Source organism: Salvelinus sp. IW2-2015, linkage group LG22, assembly GCF_002910315.2.
Source record: "Salvelinus sp. IW2-2015 linkage group LG22, ASM291031v2, whole genome shotgun sequence".
In the NCBI taxonomy this organism is placed as follows: domain Eukaryota; kingdom Metazoa; phylum Chordata; class Actinopteri; order Salmoniformes; family Salmonidae; genus Salvelinus; species Salvelinus sp. IW2-2015.
In genome coordinates this window covers 28,906,344-28,922,894 of record NC_036862.1, presented here as the reverse complement: position 1 = coordinate 28,922,894, position 16,551 = coordinate 28,906,344, and the positions used below count along the sequence as shown (strand labels likewise).

Sequence of the window (16,551 nt, the reverse complement as noted above, 5' to 3'; positions counted from 1 at the left end):
CTTGTCTTATCGCCTCTGTTTGCCAAGTGGCCCATGGTATGGCCCATTTGTCAAGGGGGGATATGATAGAGGCAATTTCTTTGGATTGGTTTTGTCCAAATTTGACTCAGCATGTGAAACAGTTTATGTTTCGATGTGCTACGTGCATGCAATTTAACATTGCCAAAGGGACACCTCTGAAACCAGGTAATTTCTCTACGCCAAGAGGACCATTTGTCCCTCTTGCCATGGATTTTATAGATCTTGCAAAAAGAAAAGAAAGGAAAAGGTACTGTTTAGTCCTTATTGACAGGTTCACCAGGTGGGTGGAGGCATTTCCCACCACACACTGTGATGCTAAGACAGTAGCAAAGCTACTAGTGAGGGAGATAATAGCTAGATTTGGTGTTCCTGAGGTTTTATCTGCAGACAATGGTACCCACTTCACTGGTGATGTAGTGAAGCAGGTAGCCATAATGATGGGAGTGGACCAGAAGTTTGTGTCCATCTACCACCTATGGGGTTACCGAGAGAGCTAACTAATCCATTAAACAAGGGTTAGCTAAGGCATGTCACTCCACCAAGAAATCTTGGGTGGATTGTTTACCACTGGTGTTAATGAAAATGTACAGGTGTGTTAATAAAGGCCTGGGGTGTACACCACATGAAATGTTGACAGGAAGACCCATGAATGTTCCCACACACAGACCCATGACTGACAGACACATAGACCTCACTCTAGCTGAAGTAGAACACTTGGAGAACATGAAAGAGCTAACTACTATTGTCAGATCTCTCCACTTTCACACTATGAAAGCTCAGGAGGAGGTACCAGGTGAAGACCCCAATTACCTGCCTGTTGAGGTTGGAGACTGGGTCAAAATCAGGGTCCACAAGAGAAAATGGAACCAGCCAAGATGGATGGGGCCATTCAAGGTAACCATGGCAACACCAACAGCGGTCAGAGTTCAGGAAAGGTCCGGCTGGCACCACCTGTCCCACTGCTAGAAGGTGTTCAGCCCACAGGAGATGATGGAGCCAGACACAGCCTGAAACAAGAGGCAGAAGCAGGTGTGAGTCAAGATCAAAGACTTGAAAAAGATGAAGGGCAAGACCAAAGCCCTGAAGAACCAACTGTTTTACATGATCAGTAAGGTTATGTTGTAAATAAACAAACCATTAGGGGTATAAGAGAGGGAAGATGACAGCATGTGGTCGTTGGTGGTTGACTGTGTTGGCTCTATCCACACTACTTGTTTGTGTGGGTGAAGCCGGCCCTGTCAACACGTGGGTAAAGTTTGTTCGAGACTTAGGTAGAAAAGTGTCCCCAAACGGGACTGCGGTGTTAATTTTGTCTAAACCCAAATCCATGAGAGAGTTGTTTGGTTCAATGAGTAGACGAATGGCAGAGACAGATCAGGCCTGTGGAATGTTGTATTTTATGAGGAGGGCAAAAGACAAGCAGAGCCAGAGTAATTGTACCCTAGGACTCTTTTATGGACATGAGCTAATTGATCAGGGTAATAAGAACGTATAGAAAGGGACTGTGGGATACAAGATCTGGGGAGGGTGTTTGATAAATGGGAATCCAGAAGCTGTGGATAAAATAGGGACTGTAACTTGTGGGTTTTTGCCACGGCATAATCCCCGGGATGATGATAATTGGAAGATAGTTAGGAAAAGTATTGTGTACTCACCCAATGATGTATGGTTGGAGTGAAAACCTGGGGACCACTGTGGCTGAAACAATTTTAGAGAATCTGAAGGAAGAACGTGTTCCGCCATTATGTATCTGTAACAATGGCTCTTTGGCTGTGGGTGTAACAGTGCACTGTAGATCTTATGCAGGCTACCTCCCTGAAGAAGAAGAGCGCAGGCTAAATTMTAGTACACCCTATGGGTGGCATTTTGTGGATATTTAATTACTACAGTGACCTATCTTGCTCTAAATGATGGTATGGGATCACCCTGGGGGTTTATGTGGATTTGCGGCGGTAGAGGTTATCTGGTAATTCCAAATAACTGGCGRGGGTGTTGTTTCCTCAGTGAAACTATCTTACCAATGCTCTCAGTCCCCGCCTAGGCTATACTAACTAACCGTTCTACTGATCCCATTTCCACACATATGAAAAGGTCGATTCCAATTAACAATGAGGCGTATGACCATGTCCTTAAACTAGCTGAGATATTCGGTATCTCCATTATTCCTAGCATTGGTGTATCCATTTTAGGTAAATGGATTAATAATTTGACTTACTCGCTACAAGCTCATATTAATTTGACCTACAAGGGTTTTAGCCAGCTCTCCCTGGATGTCCAGAATCTWAAGGCAGTTACMGCTASYCACAGTTTGGCTTTGGATTACCTGCTGGCAGCACAGGGAGGCGAGTMTAAGGCCCTGGGACTGGACCTCGATGACYAATGCGTAATGTTACTTCCTGACTCCTCCGATAACATGACCAAAATCCTGCTTGATATGTCTAAGCTCTCTAATACTCTCAGCCCTGGTGACGATGATGTTCTGATCAGGATTGGTAAATGGTTCACTGGTAAATTTGGAAATGTTATGGGACAGATTTTAATGGGTATCTTAACATTTGTAGTTCCTTTGTTGARAGGCTTTTGCTGTGTTTAGATTTTTTGTTGTCTTGGTAAATGGGCAGTGAAGAAGACCATGCCTGGTTGAATGGTATTGGCTTTACCTGCCTCCTATGATGAGTACTATGATGCCACTGGTGTTGACCCCAACGATGACCCTCTTGCTTGCCCAACTGACACAGAGGATGATTTCTATACTACCTATATGTGAATGTTTAAAAGTTCTAGCTGTCTAACGTCGATTTCTGTACATGGTTATACGAGACTAGGTAGTCTCAAAMGGGGGAAATGTTGGGGGTTACCCTGGAGGTCGTGTGTGGGGCTACACCAATGCCATGATTACTGTATATATGTGATGACCTTTATGCTTGCAATGCGCAATGATGGAAAAGTACTGGGTAAATGGAGATGTACTGCTTTTGTTCTAAGGCTGAGAATTGTCTGCACCTGCTGATAGTCACACAGCCTCAAGGCCGAGATAGTAGAGTGAGAAACCACAGTTTTAGATACTTGGTGGTTTTAGAAACCACCATTTTAGATACTTTGTAGCTAATCCAATGCACCAATGTTAAGGTATGATTGACGGTAGGTTGTCCAGACCAACTAGTATAAGGAGCGTTGTCTCCTGTTTCGCCACACAGATCTTTACTATAGACTACTGAGGTATTCTGTATGTGAATCTCTGTCTGCAATTGCATTTTATTACTAAAGAGTTTTATACCAAGGTTCCTATGTCTGTGTCATCTATCTGGAAGACTGATTGTCAAAGGAAACTTACATCACCCCATGCAAAGGACTACCCAACACTTCCACAGCTTCTTGCATCTTCCGCATCACATATTTCACATTCCCACCTCTGTTCCATAGAGCCACAAAGTCATAAACCGTTCCATGTGATTGCCACAAAGTCATAAACCCTGCCTATTTCTAAAATGTATCTTCTTAAAGGGCACCTTTACCACTTTTCAACCTCATTTTCATTATCTCTTGGACAATAACAGTGTCAAAATAATGTGAAAATGGCACATTTCTATGTTTTGTTGAAAAAATATAAAGTTAAAAAGTTCTACCCGATGACATCATCTAAAGTTAAAACATTTTTTTAAATTGTTATTTTCAAACACTATTAGTTTTGTGATGACATGGAGAGCAAGAAAATACATTCCCCCTGGCCAAAAAAAACCCCCACCTGGGAGTGGGGTGTTTCGCTTCCTCTTCCATCCGTAAATGAGCTATGTGTAATGGAAAACACAAATCTTGTTGCAGATCAGATGGTTCTCTGGTACTAGAATTACTMCTATGGGATCAACTGACATACAATACTGACATGTAGGCCTATCCCTAGCCAAAGAAAGCCCATCCTCTCCCCTTTTCTTTGCTCCAATTGGACAAGGTGCTAAATCCATCTTTCTGATGAGAAGTGTCTGTCATTTATTAAAGGCTTAGGCCATTTTAGAGTTATTTTACCAATCACACATGGAAACGTACATTGTTGTTTTGTAATTTTCTCACTTTTCAAAAGTAGGTTGTGTCATATTATGCACTTACTGGTGTGTCAATCTCCTTGAAAGACTGACATTTGGTTGAAAGACAGATGTTCTTAACCACTAAAAGGACACACACTACCTACACACTGTGACTACGAAACACTTCTGCAGATGATATAGGTTTTTGTCTGTATTCATACTTCCTTCAAATAACATAATAGGCTACTATCAATATGGCTTGTGTTGTTAAAATTGAGAAATAAATACAGTAGCCTACATGCATGACAGACCATTAAACAGCTATACATCACACGTAGTGCCACAGCTTGTCTGTGAAAGTTGTGGCTAAAAGGGTTACTGCATGACTTCCTTCCTGTTGCGTACATAGTTCCCTAAAATATTTGATTAGCTACTGAATGATTTGATTCTAACCCAGACAAGAATAATGAATCTGCAGTTCCAGGACTAAGGATGGACGACCAAGTAGCCTACATTAGAAAACATGCTACAGTTGGATTATTTTTAGTCTGTGGAGGTATAGGCTAGACCTCTCCTGCCCTGCACTATGGACAAAAAACGGATCTACATTGCAATTTAATGAGAGACATTGTGCCTTGCGGGAATCAAGACATTTAGACAAACAGTGAGCTGCAGCTGCTACAGATTCAGCTTCCTCTTTTTCTGCTGGGAGTATCAGAGAAACCTTTGGTGTGTTATATGACATTTTTTTGTAGTTACTGTATTTCACTTTTCTTTTTTACTTCAATAATGACAATTCATGTTTTATGTGATCAACTCTGTTAAGTGCTTAGTGTGTATACAGAGCAGCACATCTATTAAAAGAAAGAAAGAAATGAAATGTGAAGGATATTACAGTACAGTTTTTCTTATTGGAGGTACCACATTGCAATAGTCTGGAGAATGATGTCAAGAGCATGTACGGTAAGTTGAAATACATTTTTCCTAAACCACATGTACTGTTTGTAGATGAACAACTTAACAAAAAGAACATCTATTTACGAATTGGATATAAACTTGTCTGTTTTGKTAAACAGTTATGATGTGAAAGAACCAGTGGTGGAAAAAGTACCCAATTGTCAAACTTAATAGAAAATGGTTCAGGTAAAAGTGAAAGTCACCCAGTAAAATACTATTTGAGTAAAAGTCTAAAAGTATTTGGTTTGAAATATACTTAAATATAAAAAGTAAATGTAATTGCTAAAATTACTTAAGTAGCAAAAGTAAAAGTATAAATCACTTTAAATTTCTTATATTAAGCAAACCAGATGGCACCATTTTCTTGTTATTGTTTAATTTACGGATAGCCAGGGCACACTCAGACATAATTTATAAACGAAGCATGTGTGTTAATGCATTGGCCAGATCAGAGGAAGTAGGGATGATCAGGGATGTTCTCTTGATAACTGTGTGAATTGGACCATTTTTCTGTCCTACTAAGGATTCAAAATGTAACAAGTACTTTTGGCTGTCAGYTAAAATGTATGGAGTAAAAATGACATTKTTTTCTTTAGGAATGTAGTGAAGTAAAAGTAAAATATAAAATATAAATAGTTAAGTAGAATACAAATACCCAAAATAACTACTTATGTAGTACTTTAAAGTATTTTTACTTATGTACTTTGCACCACTGGAAAGAACCCATGTTAAATTCTCTTGTTTCAGGTTGGTTCCGTCGACTCTTAGTGAAAAAAGAGTCTCCACAGAGCAGCTCCTCTCCACATGTACTGGTCAGGACCCCATCCCCTTCTCTCGATGGTGCCTCATCATTGGTTCTCACCTCCACTCCTAACCCACCACCACCGTTTCTGAGCTCCATGATTCGTTGGAGCCAGACCTACGACTTGTGTGTGTGCCATAGCCCTGTGGACATCGAAGAAGCCATCCGTCTGGCCACTTACCTGGAGAAACCGGCATATGGCCTGCGCTGTTTCCTGCGGCAACGTGACGCCAGCGTGGGGGGTGCCATCCCCACCGAGCTATGCCAGGCTGTGCAGAGCAGCCATTGCTGGGCCCTTCTGATCACCCCCAACTTCCTGCTGGATGACTGGTGCCAGTACATGATGCACCAGGCGCTGTCTGAGGGGCCCATGTCCAACCGGATCATTCCCCTGGTCCTCAACCTGTCTTATTCTCAGTACCCAAAGGAGCTACGCTTTTACTACTACAAAGACCTGAGCAAGAACCCAGAGCGAGGCTACACACAGGTGTACAAGACAGTGCTGAAGTGTGAGTAGTAAAAGTCTGGTACAATTCTTCAGCTATTATGAGGCTGTGTGGTTGTTGACAAAGAGTCAACAACAACTAGAGACACGTTCAAATCTATGGCTGAATAACCTCTTTGTGCTTTCCTTTGTAGACTTGGAGGACATGGATGAAAAAGATGCTGCTAAAGTTGATTGCAACATGCACAGTACTAGCAATAGATTGGAAGGGGCATCCTGTTTTCCAAGGACAAAACTGTCATCAAACTATCAGAATTCTGAGCCTCTGCTTTCACTTCAGGAGATTGAGAGGACAGAGGCTGCAGATTCATAGGACTATTGTAAATCACACACTGGAGGCTGCTGAGGTGAGAACAGCTCATAATAATGGATGGAACGGAGCAAATGTAATGGCATCAAGCCCCTGGAAACCATGTGGTTGATGTATTTGATACAATTCATTACCACGAGCTCGTTCTCCCCAATTAAGGTACCACCAACCTCCTGTGAAATCACACGATAGCTAGAATAAAGAAGGGGCTGACTGACTTAGGGAAATCCCCTTACAAAAACAACCAACTGGGCACACACTGGTTGAATCAACGCTGTTTCCACATATTTCAATCAAATAAAATAAAATAATGTTGAACCAATGTATAATAGACGTTGAATTGAGGTCTTTGACCAGTGGGACTGCAATGGTTGACTGATCTGACATGACCACAATTAACTTATTTTTTGTATCGAGCTTCTTATCACAAATGTAAATATTAATACATCTAATCCATTTTGTTGTGTGCACACTTGCGATCTCAATGTACACTGATTCACACATGGTGCTCAAAAGCCAGAGTTATGTGCAATAGAAACCTACTTGGACTGGGTTTTCAGTGGAATAATATGCAATCCAACATGGGAGTGTGATGCAAGATAGTAGAACAGAATATCCCTTTGGTACAAATGATGTTGCTCTGATATGTCATAACCAATTATGTGTATTAACCCAGGATGACTAACAGGGGGCACTGTATTAAAGCCACCGGGCAACCATATTGGCACTTCTCCTCAAGCGTATGCAATCTGGTTTCCGCTCAGGTTATGAATGTGTCACTGCAACCTTAAAGGTCCTGTCACCACTGTCACCATTGCCAGGCAATGTCACCATTGCCCTTGATTCTAAGGAATGTTGTGCTGCTATTTTTATTGACTTGGCCAAAGCTTTTGATACAGTGGACCATTCCATTCTTGTGGGCTGGCTAAGGAGTATTGGTGTCTCTGAGGGGTCTTTGGTCTGGTTTGCTAACTACCTCTCTCAAAGAGTGCAGTGTATAAATGTAACGACGTTCCTCCTCTTCATCCGAAGAGGAGGAGCAGGGATTGAACCAAACTGCAGCGTTGTATTTAGACATAATGAATTTATTTAAGTGTAAACGAAAAAACACGAACTTCACTTGAATACTTACAAAATAACAAAACGAATGTAGACAAACCTGAACATACGAACTTACATATAACACGAAGAACGCACGAACAGGAAAAATGACTACATAAAACGATGAACGAACGAAAKAGTCCCGTATGGTGCAAACAAACACAGACACGGAAGACAACCACCCACYACAAACAATGTGACAACACCTACCMTAATATGATTCTCAATCAGAGGAGATGAAAACCACCTGCCTCTAATTGAGAACCATATTAGGTACCCATTAACCAACATAGAAACAGAAAACATAGACTGCCCACCCAAACTCACGTCCTGACCAACTAACACATACAAAAACTAACAGAAAACAGGTCAGGAACGTGACAATAAAGTCAGAACATCTGCTGTCTCAGTCACTGCCTGTCAGCAAGAGAGTACCCCAAGGCTCGATCCTAGGCCCCACTCTCTTCTCAAATTACATCAACAACATAGCTCAGGCAGTAGGAAGCTCTCTCATCCATTTATATGCAAATGATACAGTCTTATACTCAGCTGGCCCCTCCCTGGATTTTGTGATAAACACTCTACAACAAAGCTTTCTTAGTGTAAAAACAAGCTTTCTCTGCCCTTAACCTTATTCTGAACACCTCCAAAACAAAGGTCATTTGGTTTGGTAAAAAGAATGCCCCTCTCCCCACAGGTGTGATTACTACCTCTGAGGGTTTAGAGCTTGAGGTAGTCACTTAATACAAGTACTTGGGAGTATGGCTAGACAGTACACTGTCCTTCTCTCAGCAAATATCAAAGCTGCAGGCTAAAGTTAAATCTAGACGTGGTTTTCTCTATCGTACATTGCTCCTCTTTCACCCCAGCTGCCAAACTAACCCTGATTCGGATAACCATCCTACCCATGCTAGATTACAGTAATTTATAGATCGGCTGGTAAGGGTGGTCTCGAGTGGCTAGATATCCTTTACCATTCGGCCATCAGATTTGCCAGCAATGCTCTTTATAGGACACATCACTGCACTCTATACTCCTCTGTAAAGTGGTCATCTCTGTACACCTGTCGCAAGACCCACTGATTGATGCTTATTTATAAAACCCTCTTAGGCCTCACTCCCCCATATCTGAGATATCTACTGCAGCCCTCATCCTCCACATACAACACCCGTTCTGCCAGTCACATTCTGTTAAAGGTCCCCAAAGCACACACATCCCTGGGTCGCTCGTCTTTTCAGTTCGCTGCAGCTAGCGACTTGAACGAGCTGCAACAAACACTCAAACTGGACCGTTTTATCTCAATCTTTTCATTCAAAGACTCAATCATGGACACTCTTACTGGCAGTTGTGGCTGCTTTGCGTGATGTATTGTTGTCTCTACCTTCTTGCCCTTTGTGCTGTTGTCTGTGCCCAATAATGTTTGTACCATGTTCTGTGCTGCTACTATGTTGTGCTGCTGTCATGCTGTGTTGCTACCGTGCTGTGTTGTCATATTTTGTTGCCTTTCTATGTTGTTGTCTTAGGTCTCTCTTTATCTAGTGTTGTGGCATCTCTCTTGTCATGATTTGTGTTTTTTCCTATATTTCTTTTAAGAGTCGTTTTTTTGCCTCAGTCCCTGCTGGAGGCATTTTACCTTTTGGTTGGCCGTCATTGTAAATAAGAATTTGGTCTTAACTGACTTGCCTAGTTAAATAAAGGTTCAATAAAATACATTTTAAAAATCAACAAAATACTTAAAATACAATTTTGTCAAATACATAACATTTAGTTGAAATACTGTAGAATTCCATTCATTCCTATGGAGGACTGTTCCTACCAAGGAGTGCCAATATGGCCGACCGGTGGCTTCAAAGCCTCTCTATGGCCAATGCATAGCAAATAGCAATCCAGGGTTTATATAAGTCATTGGTCATAACAAGGATGAATAATCAGCTTTCCTACCTTAAAGGGGAAGATCACCCATTTTTATATGTGGCCTTATCTTCACTCTTTCTGTGCTTCTGTTGATCGCCCAAACTGTTTTTTATATATTTAGTTTTGTTAGAGAGAAAATTGGAAATCACATTTTGCTCTCATCACTCGCTAAAGACTACAATGCATTATGAAAAGGTGTAGAAAGAAGCATGTTATGAAACGCTTTAAATCAGAATCTTATTCTGGATAATGTCTCTGCACTCAATTTGAGAGAAAAATGTCCACTGTCCCATAAATCCATATTTGCATAATTTTGTTGTTGTAAATAGCATCATTCAAACATGGATTTATTGAACAGTGGGGGAAAAAAACAGTGAACAGTGTAGAGACATCCAGAATGAGATTGCGTTGGTTTGGAGTGTTTTTGAGTATTTTATAACATACTTTAGACACGTTTTCATAATGCATTGTAGTCAATGTGACAACCAATTTTCTCTCTAACAAAACATATTAAAAAAAATATTTGGAGGGGGATCAACTACAAGCACAGAAAGAGTAAAAATAATGCCACATGTTAAAATGTGTGAACTTCCCCTTTAAGGTAGGAAGGCTGATGATTCATCCTTGTTATGATGAATTACCTATAAATGCTGGATTGCTGATGGTATCCATTGGCCATTGAGAGCGTTTGAAGCCACCGGTCAGCCATATTGCCGTTTAATGCCAACATGAAATGTAAAGGAAAGAAAAACGCTTGTTGTTAGTATCTACCACTAGATGACATATGTCTGTCACATTTTATCACTGGAGAATGGTATTTTTTCCAAAAAATTATCAGCAGATTGAAATGTCACAATACTAACCACACCTCACATCAGCACAGACACTGCACATAACATGAAGKATCATCCTTGATCAATTTGTATTGCAGCCTTACATATTCATTTCTATTCGCAAGTACCATCAACATTTTCCTTGGCCAGAGACATTTTTTGTCAAGTTTTTTGTTGGCTTCCCTGCAGTGTTGTAATTAGGGTTCTGAGACAGATGATTTTTGACATTAAGTGACTTTAGCTAAGCTTATATTGGAGTTGGACATTGCAATTTACCTTTGATCAGGCTTTTAGGTAGGATGATGAAATGGCTTTGGCAAGGGCAGGGTCCTGGTTATAACCACACTGACAAACAGGACAGTTTTTCATTTTTCAAATTAAGTTATTAATGTTTAGTAATCTTATTGAATTAGCCAGATTATATAATCTTTTTATAATATCAATTATCTATTTTATTACTTCCATTGCACCTGTGATACAGGATACCAAGTTATACAAATACTTTTCCACTCCAAAATCTATTTTAATGATGTGATCTCTGCTACGGATTAAAGCAGATTAAAAGGCATTTGAAATTAAGCTCTCTGTAAAAGGCCCTCCACAAAGGTCCCTTTTGTGTTTTTTTGGGGCCAAGCCAACTTTGGCACAAATGAAAACCAGGATTAATCTTTGAAAGGCACAGATACTCTAAGAAGGTTGTGTTGCCTCATAACATTTCCAGAATCAAGCATCGTTCCCTCTATGACAATGCCAATGAGATATGAAAATGCACCTTCTACAGAGGCCACCATTTGCCTACTAACTTAGGCTTTTCTCTCTATGATAAGTTCTAAGTACATACTAGGGAAATGTTTTCATTTATTCTCTTGTTCTTTTGTATTTTGTATTATTTCTCGATTAAATTATATTATGGATACGTACCACGCTGCATTTTGGTCCTCCTCTCCTTCCACCAACGAAAGCCGTTACAGAATAACCCACCAACACCGGACCAAGCAGCGTAGTAAATTGGAGCAGTGCAAACTGGACTATGAGACAACTTGGGAGGAGATAGAGAGGTGGTTGGTCGACCCAGGGAGAGTGCCGGAGCCCGCCTGGGATTCTCTGGAACAGTGCGAGGAGGGATACAGGAGAATGGAGTTGGCGAAAAGAACACGGCAGAGCAACAGGTACGAGAGGCAGCCGGGGAGATTGGTGGAGTCAGGCGATAGACCTGAGCCAACTCCCCGTGCTTATCGTAAGCAGCGCGTTACTGGTCAGGCACCGTGTTATGCGGTGAAGCGCACGGTGTCGCCAGTACYCGTTCATAGCCCGGAGCGCTATAGGCCAGCCCCCCGCAAGTGCAATGTGAGAGTGGGCATCCAGCCAGGGCGTATTGTGCCAGCCCAGCGTGTTTGGTCTCCGGTACGCCGTTTTGGCCCAGGGTATCCTGCGCCGGCTCTGCGTGCTGTGTCTCCGGGGCGTTGGGAGGGTGCAGTGCGTCCTATGCCTACGCTCCGRTCGTGCCGGGCGAATGTGGGCATAGAGCCTAAGGGAGAGGTGCGAGTGGTATGCACCAGATCTCCAGTGCTCACCCACAGCCCGGTTCAACCTGTGCCTGCACTCTGGAGGGTCCGGGCTAAAGTGGTCATCCAGCCTGGAGGAGTGGTGCCAAGGCWGCGCACCAGAGCTCCAGTGCTCCTCCACGGCCCGGTCCTTCCGGTGTCTCCTCCACGCACCAGGTCTCCTGTAGGTCTTTCCAGCCTGGTGGGTCCTGTGGCAGCGCCACGCACCAGGCTGTCTCTCCGTCTTCTCCCTCCAGGTTTGCACTCCAGTCCGGAGATGCCAGAGCCGCCCGCCAGTCCGGAGCTGCCAGAGCCGCCCGCCAGTCCGGAGCTGCCAGAGCCACCCGCCAGTCCGGAGCTGCCAGAGCCGKCCGCCAGTCCGGAGGCGCCCCTCAGTCTAGAGGCGCCCCTCAGTCCAGAGGCGCTCCTCAGTCCAGAGGCGCCCCTCAGTCCAGAGGCGCCCCTCAGTCCAGTGCTGCCCTCTACTAGGGTCTCCAATCCGGGGTCGGTGGAGAGGGTCGCCGCTCCTAAGGTGACACAGAAGTGGGCCGAGACGATGATGGGGTCCACGTCCCGCTCCAGAGCCGCCACAGCGGTAAATCCCTCCCATATAGGTTCAGGTTTTGCGGCCGGGGTCCGCACCGTGGGGGGGGGGGGGGGGGGGGTACTGTCACGTTCTGACCTTAGTTCCTTTTTTATGTCTTTATTTTAGTTTGGTCAGGGTGTGAGTTGGGGTGGGCATTCTATGTTTTTCTATGTTTTGTTCTGTATTTATATTTATATGTTTGGCCTAGTATAGTACTCAATCAGAGGCAGGTGTCAGTCATTGTCTCTGATTGGGAGCCATATTTAGGTAGCCTGTTTTCTATTGTGTTTTGTGGGTGATTGTTTCCTGTGTTAGTGTTTGCACCATACGGTAGTGTTTCGGTTTTCATTTATTCTCTTGTATTCTCTTATTTTGTATTATTTCTCGATTATATTATGGATACGTACCACGCTGCATTTTGGTCCTCCTCTCCTTCCACCAACGAAAGCCGTTATATATTGGCTCTAGTAAGAAAGTTTGTTTGATTTGAAATGGAAAATAATACTCGAAGATGCAATACAATGAGATTAGATTTGGATGGTTTGGGATATGTGTTTCTTCCTGGAGAGGTGTTTGTTTTGTTTTAGGGTGCAGCAGTAAAACCTGATCTGTAGTGGAGCAGGTCGAGAGCTTCAAGTTCCTTGGTGTCCACATCACCAACAAACTAGCATGTTCCAAGCACACCAAGACAGTCGTGAAGAAGGCCTGACAATGCCTATACCCCCTCAGGAGACTGAAAAGATTTGGCATGGATCCTCAGATCCTCAAAGTTCTACAGCTGCACCATCGAGAGTATCCTGACTGGTTGCATTACCGCCTGGTATGGCAACTGCTCCGTATCTGACCGCAAGGCGCAACAGAGGGTAGTGTGTACAGCCCAGTACATCATTGGGGCCAAGCTTCCTGCCAGCCAGGACCTCTATACCAGGCGGTGTCAGAAGAAGACCCTAAAAATTGTCAGACTCAAGCAACCCTAGCCATAGACTATGCTCTCTGCTACCGCACGGCAAGCGGTACTGGAGCGCCAGGTCTAGGTCGAAAAGGCTCCTTAACAGCTTCTACACCCAAGCCATAAGACTGCTGAACAGTTAATTAAATGGCTACACGGACTATTTCATTTAACCCCCCTTTTTACGCTGCTACTACTCGCTGTTTATTATCTATGCATAGTCAGTTTATCCCTACGTAGATGTACATGTTACCTCAATTACCTCAACTAACCTTTACCCTTGCACATTGACTCGTTACCGGTACCCCCTGTATATAGCCTTGTTATTGTTATTTTATTGTGTTTTAAAATGTTATTACTTTAGTATATTTAGTAAACATTATTTTTCTTAAAACTGCATTGTTGGTTAAGGGCGTGTAAGGATGCATTTCACAGTAAGGTCTACACCTGGTGTATTTGGCGCATGTGATTTGATTTTGATTTGAGAAGAGTCGGACATGAAAAAGCGCAGGAAAACCCCTCAAATAAGAGACAAGCTGTGTGTGAGCATCTTGAAGCCTGCCACATGAACCAAGCAGAGAGACTACAGCAGCTAGGGCCAGATGATGGCTAGCTGTTTTGTTTGGGACCACTAACAGCATGGAAAAACACTCAGAGCTGTGGTTTAGATGGTGATCATACGGGGTGGAGGGGCAACCTGTACTTTTTTAATTGCAGTGACTGGGCTGGATTCAGGCTCTCTCCCTCTACACACCCAAAGCAAACAATTGACCTCTAATGGATGAGACTTTAGTTGTGTAGGTGACGGATGAGTGAATGGATCAAGTACTTTCTGATACTTTGAAACCTGGGGCGTGGGGCTTTATGTATCAAGTGTCTCAGACAAACTCAAATCAAATTTTATTAGTCACATTCGCCAAATACCACAGGTGTACGTAGACCTTACAGTGAAATGCTTACTTACGAGCCCCTAACCAACAATGCAGTTTCAAAAAAATACGAATAAGAAGAGATAAAAGTAACAAGTAATTAAAGAGCAGCAGTAAAATAACAATAGCAAGACTATATACAGGGGGGTACCGATACAGAGTCAATGTGCATGGGCACCGCTTAGTTGAGGTAGTATGTACATGTAGGTAGAGATATTAAAGTGACTATGCATAGGAGACAACAGAGAGTAGCAGTGGTGTAAAGAGTGGGGTAGGGGGGGGGGAATGCAAATAGTCTGGGTAGCCATTTGACTAGATGTTCAGGAGTCTTATGGCTTCTTGGACCTAGACTTGGCGCTCCGGTACCGCTTGCCGTGCAGTAGCAGAGAGAACAGTCTGTGACTAGGGTGGCTGGAGTCTTTGACAATTTTTAGGGCCTTCCTCTGACACCGTCTGGTATAGAGGTACTGGATGGCAGGAAGCTTGGCCACAGTGATGTACTGGGCCGTTCGCACTACCCTCTATAGTGCCTTGCGGTCGGAGGCTGAGCAGTTGCCATACCAGGCAGTGATGCAACCAGTCAGGATGCTCTCGATGGTGCAGCTGTAGAACCTTGTGAGGATCTGAGGACCCATGCCAAATCTTAGTGCTGTATTGATGCTTTGCCTGTTTGATGGTTCATCGGAGGGCATAGTGGGATTTCTTATAAGCTTCCGGGTTAGAGTCCCGCTCCTTGAAAGCGGAAGCTCTAGCCTTTAGCTCATGGCGGACGCTGCCTATAATCCATGGCTTCTGGTTGGGGTATGTACGGTCACTGTGGGGACAACGTCATTCATGCACTTATTGATGAAGCCAATGACTGATGTGGTGTACTCCTTAATGCCATCGGAGGAATCACGGAACATATTCCAGTCTGTGCTAGCAAAACAGTCCTGTAGCTTAGGAATGCTGATCTAGGATCAGGTCTCCCCTGTCCATTCAATCTTGTACATTGTGGTCTAAAAGACTAAACTGATCCTAAATCAGCGCTCCTACTCGGAGACACTTTATACATACAGCCCCAGGAATCTGGTCTGTCCAAGTAAAGAACTGTTTACAATGACGTTCTACCCATTTGTAGSGATGATTCACAGCCAAGCACCTAAAGACGCACACAGATGAGACTGCAAGATGTAGATTTCTGGCACTTCAAATGTGATGTGAAAACTGAAATGGAAAACGGACTTCTCCCACGCAGTTACAACCAAGCAGAGACGGGCAGTTCTCCTGTCTGTTTTTTACAGGGCTTTGACACTGCCCTTGGTCAAAGAATAAGCAAACATTTGCTCTCCATTTGGTTATTGGCTTTCAAAGTTTGTAGTCTAATGTCAGGAATTAGAAGTTCAAAGTCCAGTAAATTTAGGACAGGGCTGGATCCATTTTGTTACATTAGACATCTACAGTATCATAAAATTACAACTTGATACAATATGAGAAGGTAATGATACATTTATTCTGAAGTTGAGGAACATTTACATATGAAAGAGATATTCCTCTTGAGTATCTCTTTTCCCCTTACAAATAAAAATCCTGTGTGCACACAGCAGGTAATAATACCAACCTGACCTAGCGCTGCAATATTCTCACTTCACTCAAATATGTTGGCATATTGTTCAAGAGCTAAACCTGCTCGTGGGTCTCATCCACAAATGAGAGAGTACTGGGTATTTCTTCCCTTTGGGAAGCAGCCTACTCACTCAGGCTCAAGGACAAAAGCTGCCCACTAGTTCTATCAGACAAAACAAATCCAATACTGTCAAATGTGGGCGTTGCCATTTTCTCATCACACTAAAATATATATTTTTTGTTGAATAAATATAAAGAAATAGGCTATTATAAAATATGATGACTTGAGAATGTGTGAAACTGTTTGTAGTTCACAGAAAAAAAGCACATTTAATTGTACTTACTTCAGAACTTCTTTAAATACAGACAGCATTCTATCAATAAATTGATGAAACTTTTTCTGTAAGTCAATGGCTCAAGAACTGCATGCGCTGCGCATGTGCCAAAAAGAAACATTTTGAAAAAGGGTAGGC

At 42.9% G+C, this 16,551-nt stretch overlaps 1 protein-coding gene across 1 annotated transcript; it reads left to right on the top strand.

Annotated features, from left to right (window-relative positions):
• Positions 1-4,498: 4,498 nt before the first annotated feature.
• On the top strand, positions 4,499-7,108 carry LOC111949620 (toll/interleukin-1 receptor domain-containing adapter protein). Its single transcript, XM_023966939.2, has 3 exons — positions 4,499-5,006; positions 5,748-6,311; positions 6,442-7,108. Exons 1-3 carry the CDS (start codon positions 5,000-5,002, stop codon positions 6,618-6,620), a joined length of 750 nt encoding a protein of 249 aa, XP_023822707.1. The 5' UTR covers positions 4,499-4,999; the 3' UTR covers positions 6,621-7,108.
• Positions 7,109-16,551: the final 9,443 nt, after the last annotated feature.